General features: G+C 37.0%; 5 protein-coding genes across 11 annotated transcripts in view; 2 read left to right on the top strand and 3 right to left on the bottom strand.

Annotated features, from left to right (window-relative positions):
* nphp4 (nephronophthisis 4) overlaps positions 1-2,054 on the bottom strand; it is a 151,896-nt gene extending 149,842 nt beyond the window's left edge. For all 4 annotated transcript variants that reach the window (XR_013800428.1, XR_013800429.1, XM_079637271.1 and 1 more), the window contains exon 1: positions 1,375-2,054. Coding sequence is in view for 2 of the 4 variants with exons in the window: in XM_079637271.1 (XP_079493397.1) it covers positions 1,375-1,509 (135 nt within the window). In the remaining 2 variants the exon portion in view is untranslated. The remainder of the gene's footprint in view (positions 1-1,374) is intronic.
* A 935-nt stretch (positions 2,055-2,989) lies between these two features.
* Positions 2,990-8,231, bottom strand: LOC307011678 (tumor necrosis factor receptor superfamily member 14-like). Its single transcript, XM_079637637.1, has 9 exons — positions 8,159-8,231; positions 7,239-7,293; positions 6,873-7,013; positions 4,866-4,991; positions 4,486-4,641; positions 4,296-4,383; positions 4,058-4,220; positions 3,787-3,823; positions 2,990-3,584 (listed from the first exon to the last, which is right to left on the bottom strand). Exons 2-9 carry the CDS (start codon positions 7,276-7,278, stop codon positions 3,556-3,558), a joined length of 780 nt encoding a protein of 259 aa, XP_079493763.1. The 5' UTR covers positions 7,279-7,293; positions 8,159-8,231; the 3' UTR covers positions 2,990-3,555.
* A 1,064-nt stretch (positions 8,232-9,295) lies between these two features.
* Positions 9,296-13,167, top strand: dffb (DNA fragmentation factor, beta polypeptide (caspase-activated DNase)). Of its 2 annotated transcripts, none has more exons than XM_079637632.1 (7): positions 9,296-9,505; positions 9,613-9,739; positions 9,855-10,040; positions 10,339-10,418; positions 10,571-10,744; positions 10,918-11,018; positions 12,429-13,167. In XM_079637632.1, exons 1-7 carry the CDS (start codon positions 9,338-9,340, stop codon positions 12,634-12,636), a joined length of 1,044 nt encoding a protein of 347 aa, XP_079493758.1. In that variant the 5' UTR covers positions 9,296-9,337; the 3' UTR covers positions 12,637-13,167. The 2 variants fall into 2 exon arrangements, 1 of the variants encoding a protein (XP_079493758.1); XR_013800461.1 differs by having other exon boundaries at positions 9,323-9,505; positions 10,918-11,221; positions 11,980-13,167.
* On the bottom strand, positions 13,157-20,229 carry cUnh1orf174 (chromosome Un C1orf174 homolog; the record flags this gene model as incomplete). 3 transcript variants are annotated; one of them, XM_079637635.1, is made up of 7 exons in its annotated part: positions 13,160-14,362; positions 15,307-15,693; positions 15,855-15,932; positions 18,672-18,836; positions 19,006-19,096; positions 19,449-19,564; positions 19,689-20,229. In XM_079637635.1, the coding sequence occupies 4 exons, from the start codon at positions 18,795-18,797 to the stop codon at positions 14,261-14,263; spliced, it is 693 nt and encodes a 230-aa protein (XP_079493761.1). In that variant the 3' UTR covers positions 13,160-14,260. The 3 variants fall into 3 exon arrangements, with proteins under 3 accessions (XP_079493760.1, XP_079493761.1, XP_079493762.1); XM_079637636.1 differs by lacking the exon at positions 19,449-19,564 and having other exon boundaries at positions 19,689-20,227; XM_079637634.1 differs by lacking the exons at positions 19,006-19,096; positions 19,449-19,564; positions 19,689-20,229 and adding an exon at positions 16,683-16,793 and having other exon boundaries at positions 13,157-14,362; positions 18,672-18,797.
* b3gnt7l (UDP-GlcNAc:betaGal beta-1,3-N-acetylglucosaminyltransferase 7, like) lies at positions 19,032-20,303 on the top strand (the record flags this gene model as incomplete). The annotated part of the gene is made up of 1 exon (XM_079637633.1): positions 19,032-20,303. The coding sequence occupies one exon, from the start codon at positions 19,032-19,034 to the stop codon at positions 20,301-20,303; it is 1,272 nt and encodes a 423-aa protein (XP_079493759.1).
* Positions 20,304-21,265: the final 962 nt, after the last annotated feature.

The following is a 21,265-nucleotide window of genomic DNA, read 5'->3' as shown; positions in this document are numbered from 1 at the left end:
CCTGCAGTGTAACATGCTATAATTAATTTGTGTGTGTGTGTGTGTGTGTGTGTGTGTGTGTGTGTGTGTGTGTGTGTGTGTGTGTGTGTGTGTGTGTGTGTGTGTGTGTGTGTGTGTGTGTGTGTGTGTGTGTGTGTGTGTGTGTGTGTGTGTGTGTGTGTGTGGACACACACAAGATACATATAAGATACTTTAATAAGGTAGCCTAACATTTTTCTGACAAACAAAATCACAGCTGAGGTCTTCGTCATTTTTGTCTTCTCTTCCAGATAAACTGAATTATGACGTTCATGACGTTCACTCATTGGCAATTTTACTGGGGCATGTGACGTCACAGTAAAATCTCACGTTTGAGTTTTTGGGACTAATATTCGAATCTCAAAATTGAAAATCGAACACCAACCAACCGAATTAATATTCAGGTCCAGCCCTATTAGGCATCTTAGTATTTTCACCCCAAAACATTTTTTTTTTTAAATGGCAAGTTATGTATAGGGCTATCTTTTGCTGTAGTGTGTCAGTAGGAAATATCAGTTTACATTTCCAAACATTCATTTAGACATTAATTGTAACAATCCAGTGAGATTTTTGTATAGGGAGTCATGACTTTTACACAGTAGTGTGTATATATACATACATATATATATATATATATATATATATATATATATATATATATATATATATATATATATATATATATATAGGCTAGGCCTAATTATACAATATAAAATATATTATTAAGAAATAAGAAATAAATAAATTTTATATATAATATATATTACATTATATAGTGTAATAAAGTAGTTTATATATATATATATCATGAACTAGGAATTATGAATGGAAAAATGTCTGAAGTTTTTATGGGCTTATATAGTTTTTATGGGCTTATATAAGGTATAGTTCACTCAAAAATGAAAATTCTGTCATTATTTATTTACCCTCAAGTTGTTCTGAACCTGCATTTTTTTCTTCAGCTGAACACAAAAGAATATATTTTCAAGAAAGTAGGTAACCATACAGTTTTCTATATGGAGGTGAATGGGGACCAGCAACCGTTTTTAGATATAAGTTGCTTCAAATAATCTTCCTTTATGTTCAACAGAAGAAAATACGGAATGCATGTTTAGAACAACTTGAGGGTGAGGTAATGCTGACAGAATTTAGTTTAAAAATTTGGTTGAACTGTGCCAAGAATAACGTTACCCCTGGAAATGTAATATTTGTAACGTACTTAAAAATATGGTGCTTAAAATATGAAAAATATGAGAAATTATGACTTAGTAACATGATCTAACCATAACGTTAACGTTACATCTTAACTTTTACATATGTAACGATAGCCTAACGTTACCTGACTGAAACCCTCACCTGTCTTATGTGAAGTCCATCGACCTGTTTGAAGAGCAGCTGTAGACCTTGAGAAGATCCTGGAGCTTGTCTGGCGGTTTGACTGTGAGGAGGGATCACTCGGTTTCTCTCGAAAGCGTTTTTCCAGTCAGACATGTGCGAAGTTTCTTCACTAACTTACTAAAAATCTAACTTACTAGGGAACGTATCTTAGAGGCTGTCGGTCAGTGAACAAACATCCCTGAAAACGTCTAAAACCTTCACGGGTTGTTAAATCATCCCCACAGTTGAAGTGGAGCACTTGTGAAACCGAATTCAAACCAAATGCTGAATATTGACCAAATTCGACGCTCATATGACGCAGAGACACTTTTTGTAACTTAGCAGTTTGACACAGTCTCTTTCTTTTCGCCTGCTAATGCTTCAAACGCATGTAATTTGGCTAATTTTACAGAATAACTAGTTCTGATATTTTATACACACGCTCTACACACTGTTATCTTCATAATGATAATACATAATAAAAATACTCTGGGCTTAGCTTTTTGTCAGAAAGGGATTCTCTCATAGACAGTAGGATTCTCTCTGAAGTGGTTGCCATAGCGTCTGTCAGCCGTTGCCAGGGTGAATTAAAGAGCGGTTTGGCGCTTTTCTGCACGAGAGAAGTGCGAGGATTGCCGCATATTGCCACCGTGTGGCTCGGTGGTGAATCAAAGACATATTTCCCAGTATAATTCCTGAACTTTAGCCAGTTCCTTTGTTTCCTGTCTACGATTATTGGACAAACTGATTAATCCAGGTGTGCCTGACCAACAACAATAATCAGACACAGATTCATCAGTTTGTTCAATAATGGCAGACAGGAAACAAAGGAGCTGGCTAAAGTTCAAGAAGTAGTGCAGCTGTGCATAGAGCCCATCCAAGTTTAAAGGCCATCTTTTTGGAAATGCGTATGCTCTTTCTTCAGAAACAATAATAGTGGCTCAATCGTTTCTGTTTGCCCTGAATCCACTGTGGTTGTTTCTGTTTGTCTCTCTGTACAAAAATCCAATTGCAAAATCAGATCCTTATTTTCATCCATCATGTTATTGGAACAACATTTTTGATGATATTAAGAGGATGTAGCCTATTGGTCACTTCCTTAGAAATTGCTAGTTAAAGAAATATGAAATTGTTTAAACAGATTTTATCATGTCAACTTAAGCATTCTTTGCAGAAATGTTGAAGTTACATTGATACATCCTGTTGGGAAGTGTCTTCTGAAACTGTAAGCCATATGTTTTGGGAGTGTCCGTTTGCTCAGTCTTTCCTGAGTTTTTTTTTTTTTTTTTTTTCCTATTTTATAGACATTCTTGTTGAGCTTTAATGACAATAATTGGATCACAGCACGTTTTTGTATAACCTCGCTTTAACATTATAATACGAAAATGTTATTTGTATATGAATAAAATCTCAATCTCTGAACTATAATATGAAAAAAAAACATCTAGAATTTGTAGCCATTTTTAAATTTCTTTCATAATATGCTCTTATTGATTTTTGTGCCTGGTGCTGATGGCATGCATGCCGAATCCATGACAATAACATACAAGATACATATAGATTCACAAATAAATGCAATAAAACATCTTTAAAAAAAAATGAAAACATTGTTTAAATATTATTCTTCTTTTTTTACTAACTAAACAATAAGCTAAAGCCTACTCTTCAACAGCACATTTTAACAGGTCGTGCTAGAGATTTGTCAGTCATTATATAATTACTAATGTAAGATTCATAAACTTAGTCATCTGAATAACAGCGGGTTAGTTATTAATTTTGAATTAGCGTAGACCAGATTTAATTTATTAACAATTGGTGTCCAATGACACTGGTCAATACACTTTGTAATGAATACAAAATTGTTAATGTGTTAAATCATAAGTGTTTCTGTTTATAGAAAGTTATTAATGCAGTTGTATGATCTGTAAATTTGTAAAATATATAATGTTCATGCTCATTTTGCTGCTAAATTTTTACTTGCAGTATTTTTCAGTTCATAATAACATTATTATGAACTTTTGGTTTTGTACTTATACTGTGTCTTGCTCCAACCACTGCAGGAGTTCAGGCTTGAGAATGTCATGATGTCAATGTGTGTGGAAGTAAGACTGAAAACTGCAGTCTTTCTGGGTTGTTCAGATTCTTTAGTGTGGCTTGTCCTTAAAGCTCTGATTCAACATTAATCCTGTCTGAAAATACAAGGAAAGTATCACTTTTCATAGCTTGCACAAACATGAAGAATGTGTGTCTTGCATGGCTTTCCACAGTCAAACCACAGGAGACCATAATAATAATACACATCATTAAAATCTAAACTTGTATTCATGCCATTTAAAATTCTCATCATGTAAGCTGATTAACTGTATAGCTCCCTTTACTCTGTAGTGTTACCTGTTAAAATTGCTTTATTTAAATCATTCATGGATTCCTTTGAACAAAAACAAATACATTTTTGTTTAATTTATTTTTCAATGTCAATTTTATATTACAAAGCAATTCATTATCAATACCTGTATGTCTGAACAGAATGAGGAGACATACAATTAATAATGTAATAATCTCCCACATCATCATATTTTGATAAATGCATCAATATATATAAATACTTTTTTTAAGTGTCTCATATGCCACTACACTACAAAATATCAGAAAAAAAGTTTACCATATTATTCCAAATATGTTTAATGATGAAAATGCTTCCTGTAATTACTATTAAAGTAACTATAACACTAAGAGCAATTGCTAAAGCATTCGGGGGATTTCCACATTCACTGTCAGATGACTGTGTTCCTGGATTTGTTTCAGTAAGTCCCATGGCATCACATCTGTGAATGATATCCAGGATCAGATTTGTCGAAAATGACTAACAGCATATACAAGCAGTTTAAGAGAGCACTTACTTTCTGTGTGGTAAACAGGATGAGAAAGATCCATTTGAATATGTGTCACCTGAGCAGTCAGCACACACCGTATCTGTGGAGCCAGTACCTGCAGAGAAAGTCAACATAAAGCCACTACTGTGTATTTGCTTAAAAACTTCTTCTTTTTTGTCTTTTACGCTATATATACGTATAGGTTTTTATCATTTACCTGCTTGTTTGATATATTGTCCAGGGCTGCATTCAGAGTGTTGCATAGCAAAAATGCAGCTGCTTTTCTTTTTTTCAATGCAGTAGAATCTTTCCAGTGGCCCACAAACAGTATCTGATGACTGAGTACATGCTTTATTCAATCTTAAACCTCGGTCTAGGATGGAAATGAGTAAACAATAAAGCACTGAGTTTCTTGTTTTTTAACAGATTCTTTTTGGAGTTGTATTGCAGCTTGTTTTAAGGAACTTATATTTTTAGATTTCCTAGACCAACTAACTTGCAACTATTCAGATTCAAATTATTTGCATTAACATACATGATTTTTCACCATCAATGTTAATTTTTTTAGATAAACAGATATAAATGTGAAACACTCACTTGCATCACATACAGAACAGGGAAAGCATTTCATGAGGCCATTTGGTTCATCAGTGAAAGTTAATGGAGGGCATGGAAGACAAGTTGTGCTGATTTCATCCGTGCAGTGCAAAATAACACAATTTCCTAGGCAGCACAACAAAACAAAAAAATCTGTGATTTTAGCTGAACATCATTTCTGTTTTGAAATATAAGTAGGCTATTAGAAAAGTAGTATTATTACTAGTATTATGGCGGAATGGTTACTTTTACTGAGGTATATATTTTCACAAACTTTGCTACTAATATCATAATAATCATAAAAAATACTGATTAAAAAACCTATAAAGACAAAAATAATAAAACGCTCCGGGTACTAACGTAACCTCGGTTCCCTGAAATAACGGGAACGAGCATTACGTCAGATTTTCTCTGGATGCTATGGGGAAACTGAATATTGAAGCCTGATTGGTTCACGTCTGAAAGGCCATCCACGTCTGTGCTCATTCCCGTTATTTCAGGGAACCAAGGTTACATTAGTAACAGGAGATTGTGTTCATGACCCTGGGGGAGGCTAGGAGGCTTCCGTCGAGAGGCCATAGGTTGAGGCTCCACAACTCGGGTTGGGGATGCCAGATTGACCCTTTCGCTTGGAAGCTGGGAAAGGAGGTCCCTTCTCAAAGGGTTCAGCCATGGTGCTGCAGACAGCAGCTGGACCATTCCGGGTAATCACAGCTGGTTCTGCCAGAGTGGTGCCATGAGTAAGGCAGAGCATTTGCCTTGCCAGATTCAGCTGATGACCTGAGGGAGCAGTGCTACCGAAGGGAAGGCATAGAGGCGCAAAGGGGGCCACCTGTGGGCCAATGCGTCCTTTTTCTTTGAAAATAATATTGGCCAGTGGGTATTCTCTTCCGACGCGAAGAGATGCACTTCCACCAGGCCGAAAATGCTCCAAATCATGCGGACCGTGTGTACCAAGCACAAGGGAACTACTGAGGAGCTTCTGAAATGCCTTTAAAGGGAGGTTGCTCCGCGGTCTGAATGCTGTCGCTAGCTTCTGAATTTTTAGGGCGTGATCCGACAAACCGCCCTATCGGACGAGTCGAGAATTGCCCCCAGGAACGTGATGCGTTGGGAAGTTGATTCCGAACCCCAAGCTTTCACACCCATGAAGTGGGGGTGGGGGTGGGGAGTGTCTGTGAGCGAATTGGAGCGAGTAAACCCATTTTATTGTCTCTAAAACCCAATTTGACGCACCCGGAATGGCTTCCTAAGCCTTCGGGTGGCAAGGGGTTGGAGAGCCGCAGATGGCTGCCTGCCGCACATTGAAATCCTTTTTGCTTTCGCCGGAAATCCGCAGGGGAGAAGCACGAGCTGTGAATCGGCGCTGATCCGCTGCAGTGTGTCACGATTTGGTCTTGTCTTGGCCACATTTCATGTCATTGTCATGTTTCCATGTCTGTCATGTGATTCCTTGTTAGTCATGTGATCCTGCCATGTGTTCCCTTGTCTGATGTGTCATGTTATCATTGGTTCATTGTTCACAGGTGTCCCTTGTCTTGTCATTAGTCTTGTGTGTATTTAAGCCCTCATGTTTGCCATGTGTCTTTGTAAAGTATTGTTTCCTGTAGACCACTGTTTGTAAGTTTCTGTTCATGTCCTAATTTTTGAGTTTTCATGCCACTCCATGTCGTTGTTTGGTTTTGTTTATAATAAACTGCACTTGGGTTCTCATTTACTCTTGCCTAGAAAGTGTAAATGAGTCAGCAAGGAGATGTGGCTTTGCGCTGAAGGGTAGTAAATCTGACTAGATGGCCGTTTCTGTGCGACTTATTGTAAACAGGCAGTTGGCCCTGCCCATTCTGGCGGGCTGAAAGGCCATTTGTCTGTGAAATTCACAGATGTGAACCAATCAGGCTTTCAGTATTCAGAGATAACTGAGTTTCCTCATAGCAGATAAAATCTCTGACGCACTGCCAGTGAACCGTATTGAAAGGGAAATAAAGTTATGATAACTTGCAATCTTACCAGGGGAACACATGGGGCAGCATTGCTTGTCTATCTCATATTCAGCATATTCACATCGACAAAAACAAAGTTCATAGTTAAGATGAAAAATAATTGTAAGAATAGTAATCCTTAAAGTAAACATGGTCACATGTTCTAAGTCTGTTTAGTTAATGTGAGCACTGAGCAAACATTTCTCACATGTCATTGGTATTGTTTTGTTTTGAGCACAAACTTCATGTGCGTCCAATGCTGTGATGTTAGCCGCATGGTCTGATGTGTGTCAGAAGTTCAGAACAGTAAACAGTATGAGTTGATTACAGATCATAGAAAACTGAGAGACAAGGCGACAGCATTTCAAGACTCTTCAAGTCTCAGATCTTGTACAGGTTGTATTTCCACAGCTTCTTGCAGACATAGCCTGCATTCTTTGGAAAACAACCTGAAGCAAAACAAACAGAAAAAGGATTAGCTCATTTGGATGTTTCTTCATCTAAGGGCACTTTTGGCTTGCAGATTTAGAAGAAAAAAAAACATCTTTGAAACATCACAAACATTTCAACCACAGTGTCATTTCCACCAATTATATAAAATACATGTTGCGTTTAAAATGTATTCTGTGGAAATTATGGTTGTGTAAATTAGGCCTACATTTTATACATTTTGTGGAACAAAATGGATGATTATTTGTTTTGTATACAAAATGCAAAAGGTTTTTAAAATGTATATAGGCCTATATTTTTCACATAAATACTGAAATGGAATAAATAACCAGTTAATTATTCATATTTTATTAGAATGGATTTTCATAAAAGTCTGAATCTGAGACAAGGGTAAAAAATAATCCAATATATAAATAAAATGCAAAAAAAGAATAAAATCTGTTCATTGTAATACAAATTAGTCCCTTGGACATAGTGTTTTATGAATTTTGTTTTGTTATTTTCATAGAATTTATGAAGCATGCAAGTCGGTAAAATATTCTCTATCCGTACAATTCATGTAGGCTAAAAGGTTTGAGCCAATGAAAACAAGCCAAGCAACAACTTGTGGGAGAAAATAATTTTTACTTTCACTTTAGAACTGTCGCAGTGTGGGGGAAATAAAGGAATAACACGTATCTGGATATAAGATAACAGTGATTCGAACAGAAAAGGGGAGGAAATTATATAACCTTTATATAGGCTTATCGATATTTGTCAACTGCCTTCAAAATCTGGATACTTTTTTCGTGATAATGTTATTAAAAGCTGCAGGTCACGCGGTTTCCTCATTAATAAAATACTATAAAAAAAGATACGACTTACCAGCGGATATTGAGTTATTATAGAATAGACTTTTTTTTTCTTTCACAAAGCATTATTCACGGATATTGTAGATCGTCTCAGAGTCCATACTAAATGAAGCGTATTTTCAGTTCTGCATTCCTATAAATGCAGTGGAATTTGAATAGCCAATGATCTTAAAGTGACAGTAAATGCCTATAGCCTCTTTTACTTTCTCTTTCCTACGTTAAAAATGTTAATAAAATAATGCTAATCAAACAACAAAAGAAAGAGAGAGAATCACTGCTCTTAACAATAAATTACGTAGCTAGGTTTAATTACTTAATAGCATAGGCCTACAGACTCAGCTCACAAACACTGTTTATTTAACTTGTATCTTTGTTCTTGTGTATGTATATATTTGTATATATTATTTGTGTATATATTACATATATATTTGTGCTATTGTTTGCAATTTGTTTATTTGTTCTTGTTTTATTATTGAAAGTTTACTTGTCTTTACTTTACTTGTCACCAGTATCCTGCTGTGATCGTAAATTGGAATTGACAATTTTGCAATTTAAAATGTTAGTTTGATAGGTAAAAAACAACAAAAGCAATAACTTTATTTATTCATTAATTTAGGCAGGCCCGGTGAATGTTTTGGCAGGGCAAGTATCTGATCCAAAAAAAAAATCCTTTAGTGTCAATATCCTAAGTCAATATTTTAGTTTTTTAGCTTAGTACATTGTTAATTATGATATGACAATTATTCTGTTAGTCAAACATTAGCCATATATAGGCCTATAACGATTTGAACTAGGAATATCTGCATAAAGACTCATTCTATCTGCAGAAAGTAGGTTATTACCGGTATAGCCTACAATTTGTAATAATAATAATAATAATAAATGGTGTTTTAGTCTTTGCGGCTTCAGGATTCGTGTGATCGCCTGTAAATTATGATGTGGAAAACATCTTATTTTAGGCTACCAAGCGAAATTCCTGAGGAAACCCATATGGCTCCAAAATGTTAATTCTAGGGGTTCGTAGCTAATTCAAAATGAACCGCTCATAATTATCCTGTTTCCGGAATATATTTTTTAAATACTAGGCTACTATCTGCTTTTTTATTTTAAAACATTTATGTTGTTAATCCGTGTTATTTTTATTTGCATCCACAAGATGGCAGCGCGCGTCATGTCGTTGTTTTGATCGCCCATGCAGACATACGGCGAAAAAGAAACTTTATCATTGCGGAAGACAATGCACAAAATAACCACAAAACCCAAGCTGGTTAAGATCAGAAGTGCCAACCAGTCCAACAAATACGGAATTGCGGCCATTAATCTTAAGGAGCTGATTAAAAAAGGATGTAATTTAATAAAGGTAAAATAAAATGTGTTTTCATGTGGTTTATTAAAGAGAGAGTGTCATTACTGTACATGTGTTTGGATACAGCAGTCAAGCGTTCATGGTTCATATTTTATGCACAGGTATCCAGCTCCGGAATACAGGTTTGCTTGTACGAGGATGGAACTGTAGTTACCGAAGAATATTTTCAAAATCTTCCCGATAACACAGAACTTGTCCTCCTGCCTGAGGGACAGAGCTGGAATGGGCGTGAGTTTATTTCATTGACTGACAGTTGGAATGAAACTGGAAAACATTGCTTGAAAATAATATTGCAATAAAACAGGACACGAATCACATTGCTTTGGCTTTTCATTCTCTACAGTTGTTCATGAAATAAACCAAGTCCTGGGATTTGACAGACACACAGACCTTCTGATCAGTGCAGCAAAAGATCTTCTGTCAGATGAGCAGTCTCCCAAACGGCGCAGAATACTGGGAGACCTTCTGAGGAACCTGAGGGACAACTCGGAGGTGGAGAGCAGAGAAGAAGATAAGGAATGGTTTGAAGGTAAGTGAGGGGAAATAATATAAGCAGACATTTACTCTTTAATGTAACTGACTAGTATGAGGAAACGTTTTTGCTATTCATACAGAACAAGTTAATTTATTGCAAAAAAAAAATCATTTTGTTGTTTTAAATTATGAATGTTTTGACGTTTTTGGGGTACTCATAAAATTGTTATGAGGCTATATTATTGGATATAACTCACAAAGAACATGTCCAGGTTACACCGAATTATATTTAATGTATTGAAATGTGTCGTATTTGTGAGCATTGGCTCAGTTTTCTCATGTCTATATATCAGGTATTGATGCCCGGTTTAAAACCAAGTCTGCTTACATGAAGTATAACTGCCAGAACAGAGTCCGAGGATATTTGAAAGAGGTGTGACAAACTGCATTCACTTCTGCTTTAAATGTTAGTTTTTGAAGTGTTGAAGATATTATAATATGTAATGGAGTTTATCATTTATTTCATGATGCAGTAAAAAAGACCTGCCATCACTCTAAATGAGATATATTCTTCACTGTATATAGGTTGATGGATACACGCAGACTATTCCAAATGCCAAGACAAAAAGTGAATATAAAAAGGTGGTGGAGATCTTGGCAGAGAGACTGAAGGCTGCACGATACAACGGCACCTATTTTGACAGATCGGAGAAGGACGTCCTCAGGCTCTGCACTGAAGAGGGCTGGTTCTCCTGTCAGGTGCTGTAGTTTAGTCATTTCTAATGAGTCTCATTCAGTTCAGTCCATCGAAAGGAAAGTAATGAAACCTAATAATATAAAAGATCTTTCATTAAAATGTAAAATTCCTGATTTTGTTGAAGTGGTACAGAAGTTTCTATTTGTATAGGACTCAAAGATTTTTACTCTAACAGGGTGCCTTTGACGAGAACAACTGCACATTTCTCCACTCAATAAACCCGTATGGGAACCGCGAGAGCAGAATCCTCTTCAGCACCTGGAATCTGGACCACGTGTGAGTAGTGCATCTTGAATGTAAATGTTTATAACAAACAATCACACTGCCGGTCAAAAGTTTGGAATTAATAAGGATATTTAATGTTTTTGAAAGAAGTCTCTTATGCTCAAGAATGATGCATTTATTTGATCAAAAATACTGTGAAAATCGTAATTATTATGGTTTAAAATAACTGTTTTCTATTGTTATACATTTTTAAAGCTGCAGTCCGTCGTTTTTCCTCTTTGTCGCCATCTCTGTTCGAAATCTGCAATTGCAGTTATTCGCGGAATTATTAACTGTGCGTGGGTAGTAAATCGGCATGAAACAGCGCGGATGAACACAATGTATTGAGGGGAACCTGTCGCTGCCGCGTCGCTGTGGATACTGTACTGTCATCAGCAATCTCAGAGTATACTTTTTGAAAGTGTCAACATTAGAATTTTCATCGGAAAATGTCATCTGAACAAGTAAGAAACATTCACTTTTGTTCTGACCAAATTCGGGGGATGGGGGGAAGCATTGCAGTAGCTATATCATGCTGATTAAATCTAACGATTGCTTATATCACGTCAAAACGTGAAAAAAAATATTTTTTCTGTAGCCACTCTGAAGTCCGAAGTCTTTGGGTTTTACAACTGGTGAATCTCCAGTTGTCACTGGTGATTGTCGCTTTAAACTTTCGGGATCCGCCATACCAAGTGCTAAGCTAAATCTCCACCATCATCCACACACGCTATAATAGCCGACTAGCCGAGACTCCTTCTCTATGTGTACAGAAGTGACGTAATGACGCAAAGACATGCTCGAAATTCCCGCGGAAATCCACCAGTACCACTGGAATTAAATTTATTATTACAAGCTTACCGTTTTGAATCGAGGTAAGGCAAGTAGATCGTTTTGAACACTGGCTGGTTACGTTTTTTTTCAAAAATGTCTTTTTTGATATTTTTAAACCCAAAAAAGTGCCGGACTGCAGCTTTAAATGTTATTTATTCCTTTGATGGTAAAGCAGAATTTTCAGCATCCATCACTCCAGTCTTTAGTGTCACATGATCCTTCAGATTTACTGCTGGTACAGCTTTTTCAGGGTTTTTTTTTTTTTTGATGAATAGAAAGCTAAATTAACATTAATTTGAAATCATTTGTAACATTATAAATGTCTTTGCTGTCACTTTATCAATTTAATGCATATTTGCTAAATAAAAGTATTATTATTATTTTCAATCTTACTTGCACCAACTTTTGAATGGTTGTGTATCACACTATACATTTTACGGTGTTTTTGTTCAAATAAATGCAGTCTTCTTGGTGAACATAAGAGACTTGAATCTTAATGTTCTCTACTGATATAGGCTACATTTTAATTTCAGTATTTAGGTCCTCTGGTAAAGGTAATTTAAGAATATGAATTATTCTGAAATACAGGATAGAAAAGAAGAGGACTGTGATCCCTGCACTCGCTGAGGCACTGAAGGGTGGTAAGAGCGGAGATATAAACGTGGATTATTTCTACAAACTGTTGTTCACAAGAGAGAATCTCAAGCTGGTTCACATTGTCTGCCATAAGAAAGGGGCCCACGAGCTCCGCTGTGACTCCCGAAAAATCTACAAGCGGGTCAGGACTGTGAAATGAAAGGACATTCATAATCCTCTTATGAAATATGCAGCATAGTGTGAGCTTCCAGAGCCATTTATCATATTACTGTTGGGTTATATATTGTGCTTCAGAATTTCTAATTGTAATTTTTAGTTCCAACTTCCATTCAAATGTTTGTACCAAAGCAACAATTATGTTTAAATATGTTTATAATGAACTTCTTCAGGGTTTTATAAAAGTGACTGATTTTATATTTGTACATTTGCTTTTTTACTGGTTTATTTAAATAACTAAAAGTCTTTGAAAAGAGTATTTGGTTCATCTTTCTTTCCTGTTCCAGCTTTCTGCCAGAAGCCAGTGATTTATCATCAAAATCTTGTATCATCAGATATTGGAAGCATGTGTGGGAACAGGATGTCTTGTACAGCAAATGTTTGTCATCCTTTCATTAACAAACAATGATCTTATTTATTATACAGACTACAGAGCCTTCCCTGTAAAAAAAAAAAAAAACTCTTCATATTTTAGTAAACTGAATGTTAAATAATAATAAAAAATTGCACACGCATCCAAAGTCATTCATGAGGTTTAATTTCTCTGGACGGAGTATTGTACTTTTGTATGATAATACACTGAATATTTCATAATGACACATCATCTACATACAAGGCATTTGGTAGCAAAAATTAGCACTTGATTTTTCACTTCAATAGAAAAATATAAACTTCAAATCACAATTTTTACCTCAGACAATTTGTACATAGTAGCAAAGAAACTACATATTAAATTGTTACATCTTTGAGCTACTAGTGAAGTTAGTGCAAATCCACTCAAATAAGATCAACATATCTTTATATACAGACAAATTCCTAGTGGAGCAACATGCATAAAAGAGCTTGATTGGTTAAAAATTACAACTTTTCATATCTTACAATAAAACCCTCTTAATTTGAGATACTATTCAATAATAAAAAAACTTTACATCATAAGCATATAAAAAAAAACAATAACATGCTTTAATTTTCAATTATACAGCACCATGTCCGAAGTATAAAGAGTTTTTTTTTTTTTCAAAACAAACCTATTCATTCTCAACAGAGAAATGTTAAAAGTGCCAAATTCAGAATGTTTCAAAGTCTGAACAGCAAACGGGAGGCACTTGACTCTGATAACATTATGTTTGTTGATTTTTTAAAAGCTTAGTAAGGACTAGTGGTAGAATACCCAGTGTGCTGGTCGGCGCTGCCAGATCAACCTTATGGTACACTGTGTCAAGAGACGTTTCCATATATTATATAGCTTTCTTTCAGCACAAGCCCCAATCACATGATGGTTTTAGCCTTAAGTCTAGCATAAACCCCTCATACTGTACATTCCATTAATGCAACACACTTATAATGGTCTGAAGTTTATAATTACGGATGTACTAACATTTTTGCCATTGATAACGTACCTCATTAAAATTTTCTTAAGAAAACATTACTGATAAATCAACGCAGTGCATCTCAGTGTAGCTCAAACATTATAATTGAGAAGGATCTTGGAATAAAATAGCTTGCTTTAAAACAATCAAGTCCATTTTACCGGCATACTGTAAAAGTCGAACTCTTGCAGGCTTCAGGTCAAAACTCTGGCAGACAGTTTGAGAGAGATCGTGTGCTCATAGATGCTCATCTTCACTGTCCTCTTTGGCATAGTAATGCATGCTCCTGTACTCTCTCCGACTCATACTCTTGCTTCCTGGGGTTCTGCTTGGGTAATCCTGAAACAAATCAGGTCAGAATGTTTTAAAACAAAGCCATAAGACATTAAAATTGTATTAATGACAGCTGGCTATTGAGTGTATGCATCATGAAATCAACCCGACACCTGCTGTGTTTTGACACCCAATTGAGAATTCACAGACCTTCACTCCAATAATCTACATCTACATGGTCTTGTAATAACCTCAATATTTCAGGATTACTGTGTGCAAACAAAGCCATCTGGCTGCATGTTATTTATCTGGAAAGCTTCATTTAGACCAGAGTTATGTTACTTGGGCAAAGGGAAATTAAAGTTCACATCCTGCATGGGCCCTCCTCAACTGATATTTAACTCCAATATTTTCTCAGTTAAGTCAGCACGTGTCAGCACGTACTTATATAAAATATAGTATAATAAAGTTTTGAAGAAGATTTTTTTTTACTATCTGGCAATTGTTGGGGAGAGGGAAGTAATAATTTAGACAGACAGACATACTTTTTACAACTTTGAACTTATTTTCCCTTTGTATTTCTCTCCTTTAATATTCACAACTGGGCAACGACGTTTCAGCTGATATGTATCGTATTTTGACCATGATTTATATCAGACAGAGCACATAAAAACATTAATTATTAGACATATGAACAATTTTTTTATATATTGTATCTACCGTTTCGTTGTAGGCTACTACACGCTTCCTTTTACAGAGCTTCTACAGACGTCAAACTCTGGTCACGTGACCATTTTCACCAGCCACGTAAAAATGTTCACATTAAAATCAAGACGGTTTTTACTTAAATTCATATTTGTAAAACAAACTCTTTTAGACCCATCAAGCGTAAATGAAGACCACAGATGTTTGAGACGAAATTAAATTAAGCATAAATCCAGCGCTATTTATCTGCATTTCTGCTGATTCCCAGTCATAATACAACTTAATTCTGAATAGGTTTGGCTTACCTGAACAGCATCCAGGTTCCCAAAGAACTGCTCCACTGGGAAAACGTGATTGCTGTCCTCGTCGAAAAAAATGCTCGGGTCCTCTCGCGTCTGGGGACTGTGAGCGGTCTGGTCCATCTTCACCTCTGCAGAGCCGCTTGTTGGACCCGTACACTTGACGACAGAGTTCTCTTTACCGCGCCGTTCACCAGGAGTCTTTTTACCGGGCTGAATCTTGACGGTTTGATCTATGTTCGCGCTGGAGTTCTCCTCTACTTCACCGTGAAACGGTCTCTTTGGGAGACGTTTGGCCTCGCCGCCGTCGCCAGCCATCTGCCGCGCTGCGCTCGCGATAACAGACGCTGATCTCTGCACCAAACCGCGCAGAATCCTCCTCCTCACCGCCCTCTGCGAATAGAAGACAATAGTAGACGTAGCAGCTATATGTTAAATGAATACAGTATTAGCCCGGTTTTAGACGTGGTTGATACATCGTGAGAAAGCTTGTTACTGTATCCGACAGACGGAAACTGTGGGGAGGAGATGGTTGGGTAGACACTGACACTGACCTTGACTGAACTTTTCACACCGGGCGGGTTTAAAGAGACAGCGCCGCACACTCGCGGTCTGTGGCTCCAAACGACAGTCTGGAACAAGACAATAACGAAATAACTAGCATTTCGTTAGAACGAACATTTGAGTGAACATCTTTTCCGTGCACTTCCATGCACAGGTAGTCCAGCTTGTTGTTCAGTGATGTATTTCTCTTCTCTCCAGTCTTTAAATACCAACATCACTAAATCGCAACGAGTATGCACCTCAAAAAACAAGACATCATTCCGATTCGTGAACGAAATGAATAAACGAATCATCTTGTTCGTGAACAAACTGAATGAACTGTGAATCAGTCCAGTTCGTATCAGGGATAGAAAGGCAACGGGGTGGAATGGACATGTAAAAATAAAAGATGACCATGCAGTTAAAACGACCTTAGTGAAACAATTTATGACTCATCATAACACAAAAAAAACACGCACTGGTCGACGTCTAGTTGCAACGATGGGTCACTGAATGAAAACGTAAACGGATCTTTCTACTGAACTGATTCAAAAGATTCGATCCATTGGTGACTCAAAAGCTACGAGTGGTGGGAACTGGGAATGGTTCACACAGATAAACTTGCTTTAAACAGCAAAAACAACCATAAAAAACAACGCGAGTATCATACTAAATATAAAGCGCGTGGTCTAACGTTACCTTAGTCTGCGCGCCAAAACTGTTACAAACACACAACACTGAAAACTTACATTGTACACTGCACAAGTCGAAACTGCATTTACTCACTGATTGTGCACGTTCATACTACAGAAAAAAAGTTCTGAATTATGTTATCTCACCTGCTTTGCCCTCATTGAAAGTTTAAGCGTCCAAAACTGATGTGGACTGGAGTCCTGCGAGTGTTTATCTCCGGTGACCGCTGAAGCCCCGCCCATATCCAATAATCTACGCTACACAGAATCACGAGATGGGAGTTGAACATTTTATTACAGGCTTTTCTGAGGCTGCGGCTGATGCCCATCAATCAGTAGCTGCGTAGTCTGTTTACAGAATACTGAAGTTTAATTTGCCATCATACTAGTGAAAGCGATTAAAAATGGCTACATGTGATGGCAAAATGGCAAGTTATTCATCGTAGAAATATGTCGAATGAGTCGTACACTAGGCTATATTGTGTTTGTGACTAATATGACCTGAATATATGATATTACTAGGACCAGCCTATGACACATCCGTTAATTATTGCGCCGTTTGTATTAAAATATGAATAGGCTACCTGATTGGCATGGTTTTATTTCAGTTATTCTAATTATCTGGTTTGATTTGCATTGAGAGATGATCTTATGGAAAGTACCCCATGCCAAATCTCTAGGTATGGTGAAGGGTATGTGATGATGTGGGGTTATTTTAATTCCAAAGGCCAAGGGAACTTTATCAGGATAGTAGCCTATCCTGGATCCATCCTTTAAAGGACAAGTTCGGTATTTTACACTTAAAGCCCTGTTTTCAGATTGTTTCTGATGAAATAGAACGGTTAATATTGAAATTTGAAAAGAAAAAAAGAGTGGTACAATTTTGTAGGTAGTAGCCTATTATCAATCCCTGCCCTGAGTTTTATAGCAACAATAAAGACGGCATACCATGTGTATTTGTTTTATATTAACAGGCTCCAAAAGCATTAAGCTATTATGTGGCTGGAACCCTGCTGAAAAGTTCATCCACCCATCATAAAAGTAATCCATACAGCTCCAGGGCATTAATAAAGGTCTTCTGAAGCAAAGCAATGGGTTTTTGTAAGAAAAAATATCTATATTTAAAACTTTAAAAACTAAAATAACTAGCAGATGCAAGTTGACTTACACCTAAAGAGTAACCCTAGCTTTGACACCTCTCGCGGTTCAAACAAATAGGGCTAGAAAACAAACTTAAAATCCTCTGACATTTCTCTTAAACAATTTCTTGTTTTACACTTCTAATTCGTGACTGGTGTTTTGTTTAGCTCTATCCTCTGAGTCTGCGCTTCAGCATTCATCAATATGTCATGTGTCAAGCTCTTTTGCTGTAAATCAATGCGTACGCCCGTCTGTCGGAATTAGTTTATACATTTTTAAATGGATTTTTTTCTTACACAAACACACCACTTCAGAAGGTCTTTATTAACCCTTAGAGTCATGGTTTGTGTGAAGTTCTTTTATGATAGATCGATGCACTTTTTTGGGATTCAAAATCTCGTCCTCCATTCACAGCCATTATAAAGCATTTTTTTAATATATCTCAGATTGTATTCATCTGAAAGAAGAAAGTCATATACACCTATAATGGCTGGGTAAATTATGGGACAATTTAAATTATCTAAATTTTAATATTTAAATAATTGAATTATCCTTTAAGCTGGGTGGGGCTTATTGGAGCAGTAGCAAGCCTTTTAGGACACAGATCAAATACTAAATTGTATCATTTTTAACAGAAGAAAAAATTGCTCTTAAGACATGTTTGTGGATTATATAATGCCAAAATAATATATAATACACTTACATTTGATAAGGCTATCTATTTATTTCAAATGCTGACAAAAAGACCTTGGCTCTATCGCTTTGAACCACACGGGGGAGCTAAATACTAAAATAATTTCAGTAAGTTTGGCGCTAATAAACTACTTGGTAAGTTATCTTCAAGCATCTTCCAATGTGCTTGTGGGAGGGATGTAAAAAAAAGGGGGATAAAACCATTTTTAAAAAAACAAGGAGTAGCCTACTTCAACTCCAATATTTACACACTGAATACGTAAATAGTCCTTGCTCGAATTCTTCTTCGGTACTCTCACTTACGCTTGCACAGCTGTCGTGTGTAACCAGAGAGCCTGTAGCAGGTAGGTGTCGTGACTCGTGAAGGTGGAGGAGAGGAGAGGAGGGCAGACGGGCGGACGATTGTTTTACAGGATGACTGCCTCCCATTTTCAGCAGTTCAACGATGGAACTTGAAGCGAAGAGGACCTGTAACGACAATATATGACGGGACAACAGACAAAAACACACTCTGACAGGAGAAAAGTGGAGCCGACAGCCTTTCCAGCTGAATCAAAATGCATTTTTATGGACGATTCGCTGATTTTTTTATATTTTTATAACACTTTTTAAACACAAATTCACGGAAATTGATTACCGGGGCGGTGATATGACTATCTTATCATGACAAATCCGCTGGTCACCCGAACAGACTGCTATCTGAGGAGCGCGTGCGTAATGGAATTCTTCTGTAGAAAGAAAAAGAACTTTAGAGCTGCGGTCAGCCTTACTTTGATTTTTGCCACTTTACTGATGCTTCAGAAATTAACAACAGTGGACCCGAATATTAAAGGTGACAAAGTGAAAAGCAGATGGTGTGGCCCCGAATGTTCGTCATTCAAAAGAAAAAGCATAAAGGCCGTTGAAAATGCATCTCAATCACGCGGGAATGACTTGGCGCAGGTGGGAAAACCTATGCCAAAACAATGGGACGTGACTAGAATCAAATGTAGTGAAAATTCCACGATAAAGACCCAAGCCTGGTTTCGTCGTTTGAACCCAAGGTTCCGCGAATTTGTCCTACACAGACATTGCAGATACTTCCCAATGTTGCTGAATCACCCCGAGAAGTGTAACGTTAGCGGTGACGTGGATGTTCTTGTCGTGGTCAAATCGGTTATTGAAGAACATGACCGACGAGAGGCCGTGCGACAGACCTGGGGAAAGGAGCAAGAAATACAGGGCTTGAAAATTAAAACGCTGTTTCTTTTAGGAACTCCGGCCACTGGCAAAGACGCGCGAAATTTACAAGCCCTGGTCCAATATGAAGACCGAACTTACGGTGACATCTTGCAGTGGGACTTCATGGACACCTTCTTCAATCTCACTTTAAAGGAGGTGAACTTTCTGAGGTGGTTCAACATCTACTGCAGTGGGGTTCCCTTCATCTTCAAAGGGGACGATGATGTGTTTGTCCACACCAAGAACCTCGTGGAACTAATTGGCTTTAGAGTGGAGGAGAACAGGGCGGAAAACCTAATTTTAGGGGACACTATTTTTGAAGCCAAACCGATCAGAAACCACCAGAGTAAATATTTCATTCCCAAAGAGTTGTATGATAGGCGCTATCCACCTTATTTGGGTGGGGGAGGATTTCTCATGTCCTCTCAGGTGGCTCGCAAGCTCTTCGTTGTATCGGAGAGCGTGGAGCTTTACCCCATTGATGATGTGTTTCTGGGCATGTGCCTTCAGAAGCTGCAGATCGTGCCCGAGCTGCATCTGGCCTTCAGGACATTCGGGATCATAAAGCGCAAAGTGACGCCGCTGAACCGGGAGCCGTGCTTTTTTCGCAACCTCATCGTGGTGCACAAACTCGTCCCGCAGGAGCTGATGCACATGTGGAATCTTGTACAAAACGAGGACCTGAGCTGCGCCAGACAAGTCGTAATAGACTAGTAGCTATTTTCAAATACAGAAAGAAGATATTCTTTCAAATGACGCGTGTTTACAGATCTCATCTAACCTTTCTTTTTGTACGTTTTCTAAGCGACGATGACAACTAGGCCTACTTGTGTTATCAATTGTCAAATGTAATAAATCACAAGTTATTATCTTATTGTCTTCCAATTCATCATCTTGTCACAGGGAACAAATATTGTTCTAAAACAAACTGGGGCTAGTTGTCACACTGTTGAATGTTTCTCAGGGTAGATTTATTTTTCTAAGTACATTTTAAATACATGCCATATGGCTACAAAGGTAAAAGTTACAGACACATGTATTTTTAAATGTAAACTTGATCTTTTTATGTCAAATGTGAAGTTCACCAGAATAAATTTTGAATGTTCTGGTCACTCTTACAAAGAATGGAGTGTAGATTTTAAATTAAGCACCATATAAGTATGATTAATTTATTCTAAGTGTTTTTATGTGTGAAGTCAAACTTTGAGCGTTGTGTGAGGAAAAGACTGAAATTTAAGTCAGTGTTCACTCCTATGGACCTTTTGCCAAAAATCTTAGGCTCCATTCAATGTAATTTAATTGAAATGGTCTCTATGGTGCTCCATTGAAAAGAAAAGAAAAATTATCATAAAGTTTAAAACGACATGAGGGTGAGTAAATTATTACATTGATCTGCAATGCATCATTTTAATTTTCGGGTAAATAATATCCCATGGCTATGACACTCAATCAACACCATCAACCTTACATGTTTGTGTCGCAATCAGATAACTTTTACAAAGCTAAATATGAGTATTTTTTTAAAAAAAAACAAAAAAGAATGTGAAACCTTTATTCAAATACATTTATTAAAACAGCTTCAAACAAATAAAGCTACAAAGATATTAGCTCCCGTTAATGTCAATGCACCAAGAGCTGAGGGGCATATAATTAATGTGTTGTGACAATTCAAATTA

Source organism: Phoxinus phoxinus (assembly GCF_949152265.1).
Source record: "Phoxinus phoxinus genome assembly, chromosome: 15".
Lineage (NCBI taxonomy): Eukaryota > Metazoa > Chordata > Actinopteri > Cypriniformes > Leuciscidae > Phoxinus > Phoxinus phoxinus.
This window is presented reverse-complemented; position numbering and strand designations above follow the sequence as displayed.

Coding starts and splice junctions, on each gene's coding strand:
- LOC307011678 (XM_079637637.1), bottom strand. CDS start 7,278: ATGCAGGCTATGTCTGCAAGAAGCTGTGGAAATACAACCT. Junction 4,642..4,865: donor CTGTTCTGTATGTGATGCAA/GTGAGTGTTTCA, acceptor TTTCCATCCTAG/ACCGAGGTTTAAGATTGAAT. Junction 4,221..4,295: donor TCCTGTTTACCACACAGAAA/GTAAGTGCTCTC, acceptor TATCATTCACAG/ATGTGATGCCATGGGACTTA.
- dffb (XM_079637632.1), top strand. CDS start 9,338: ATGCAGACATACGGCGAAAAAGAAACTTTATCATTGCGGAAGACAATG. Junction 9,740..9,854: donor GGGACAGAGCTGGAATGGGC/GTGAGTTTATTT, acceptor CATTCTCTACAG/TTGTTCATGAAATAAACCAA. Junction 11,019..12,428: donor ACCTGGAATCTGGACCACGT/GTGAGTAGTGCA, acceptor TCTGAAATACAG/GATAGAAAAGAAGAGGACTG.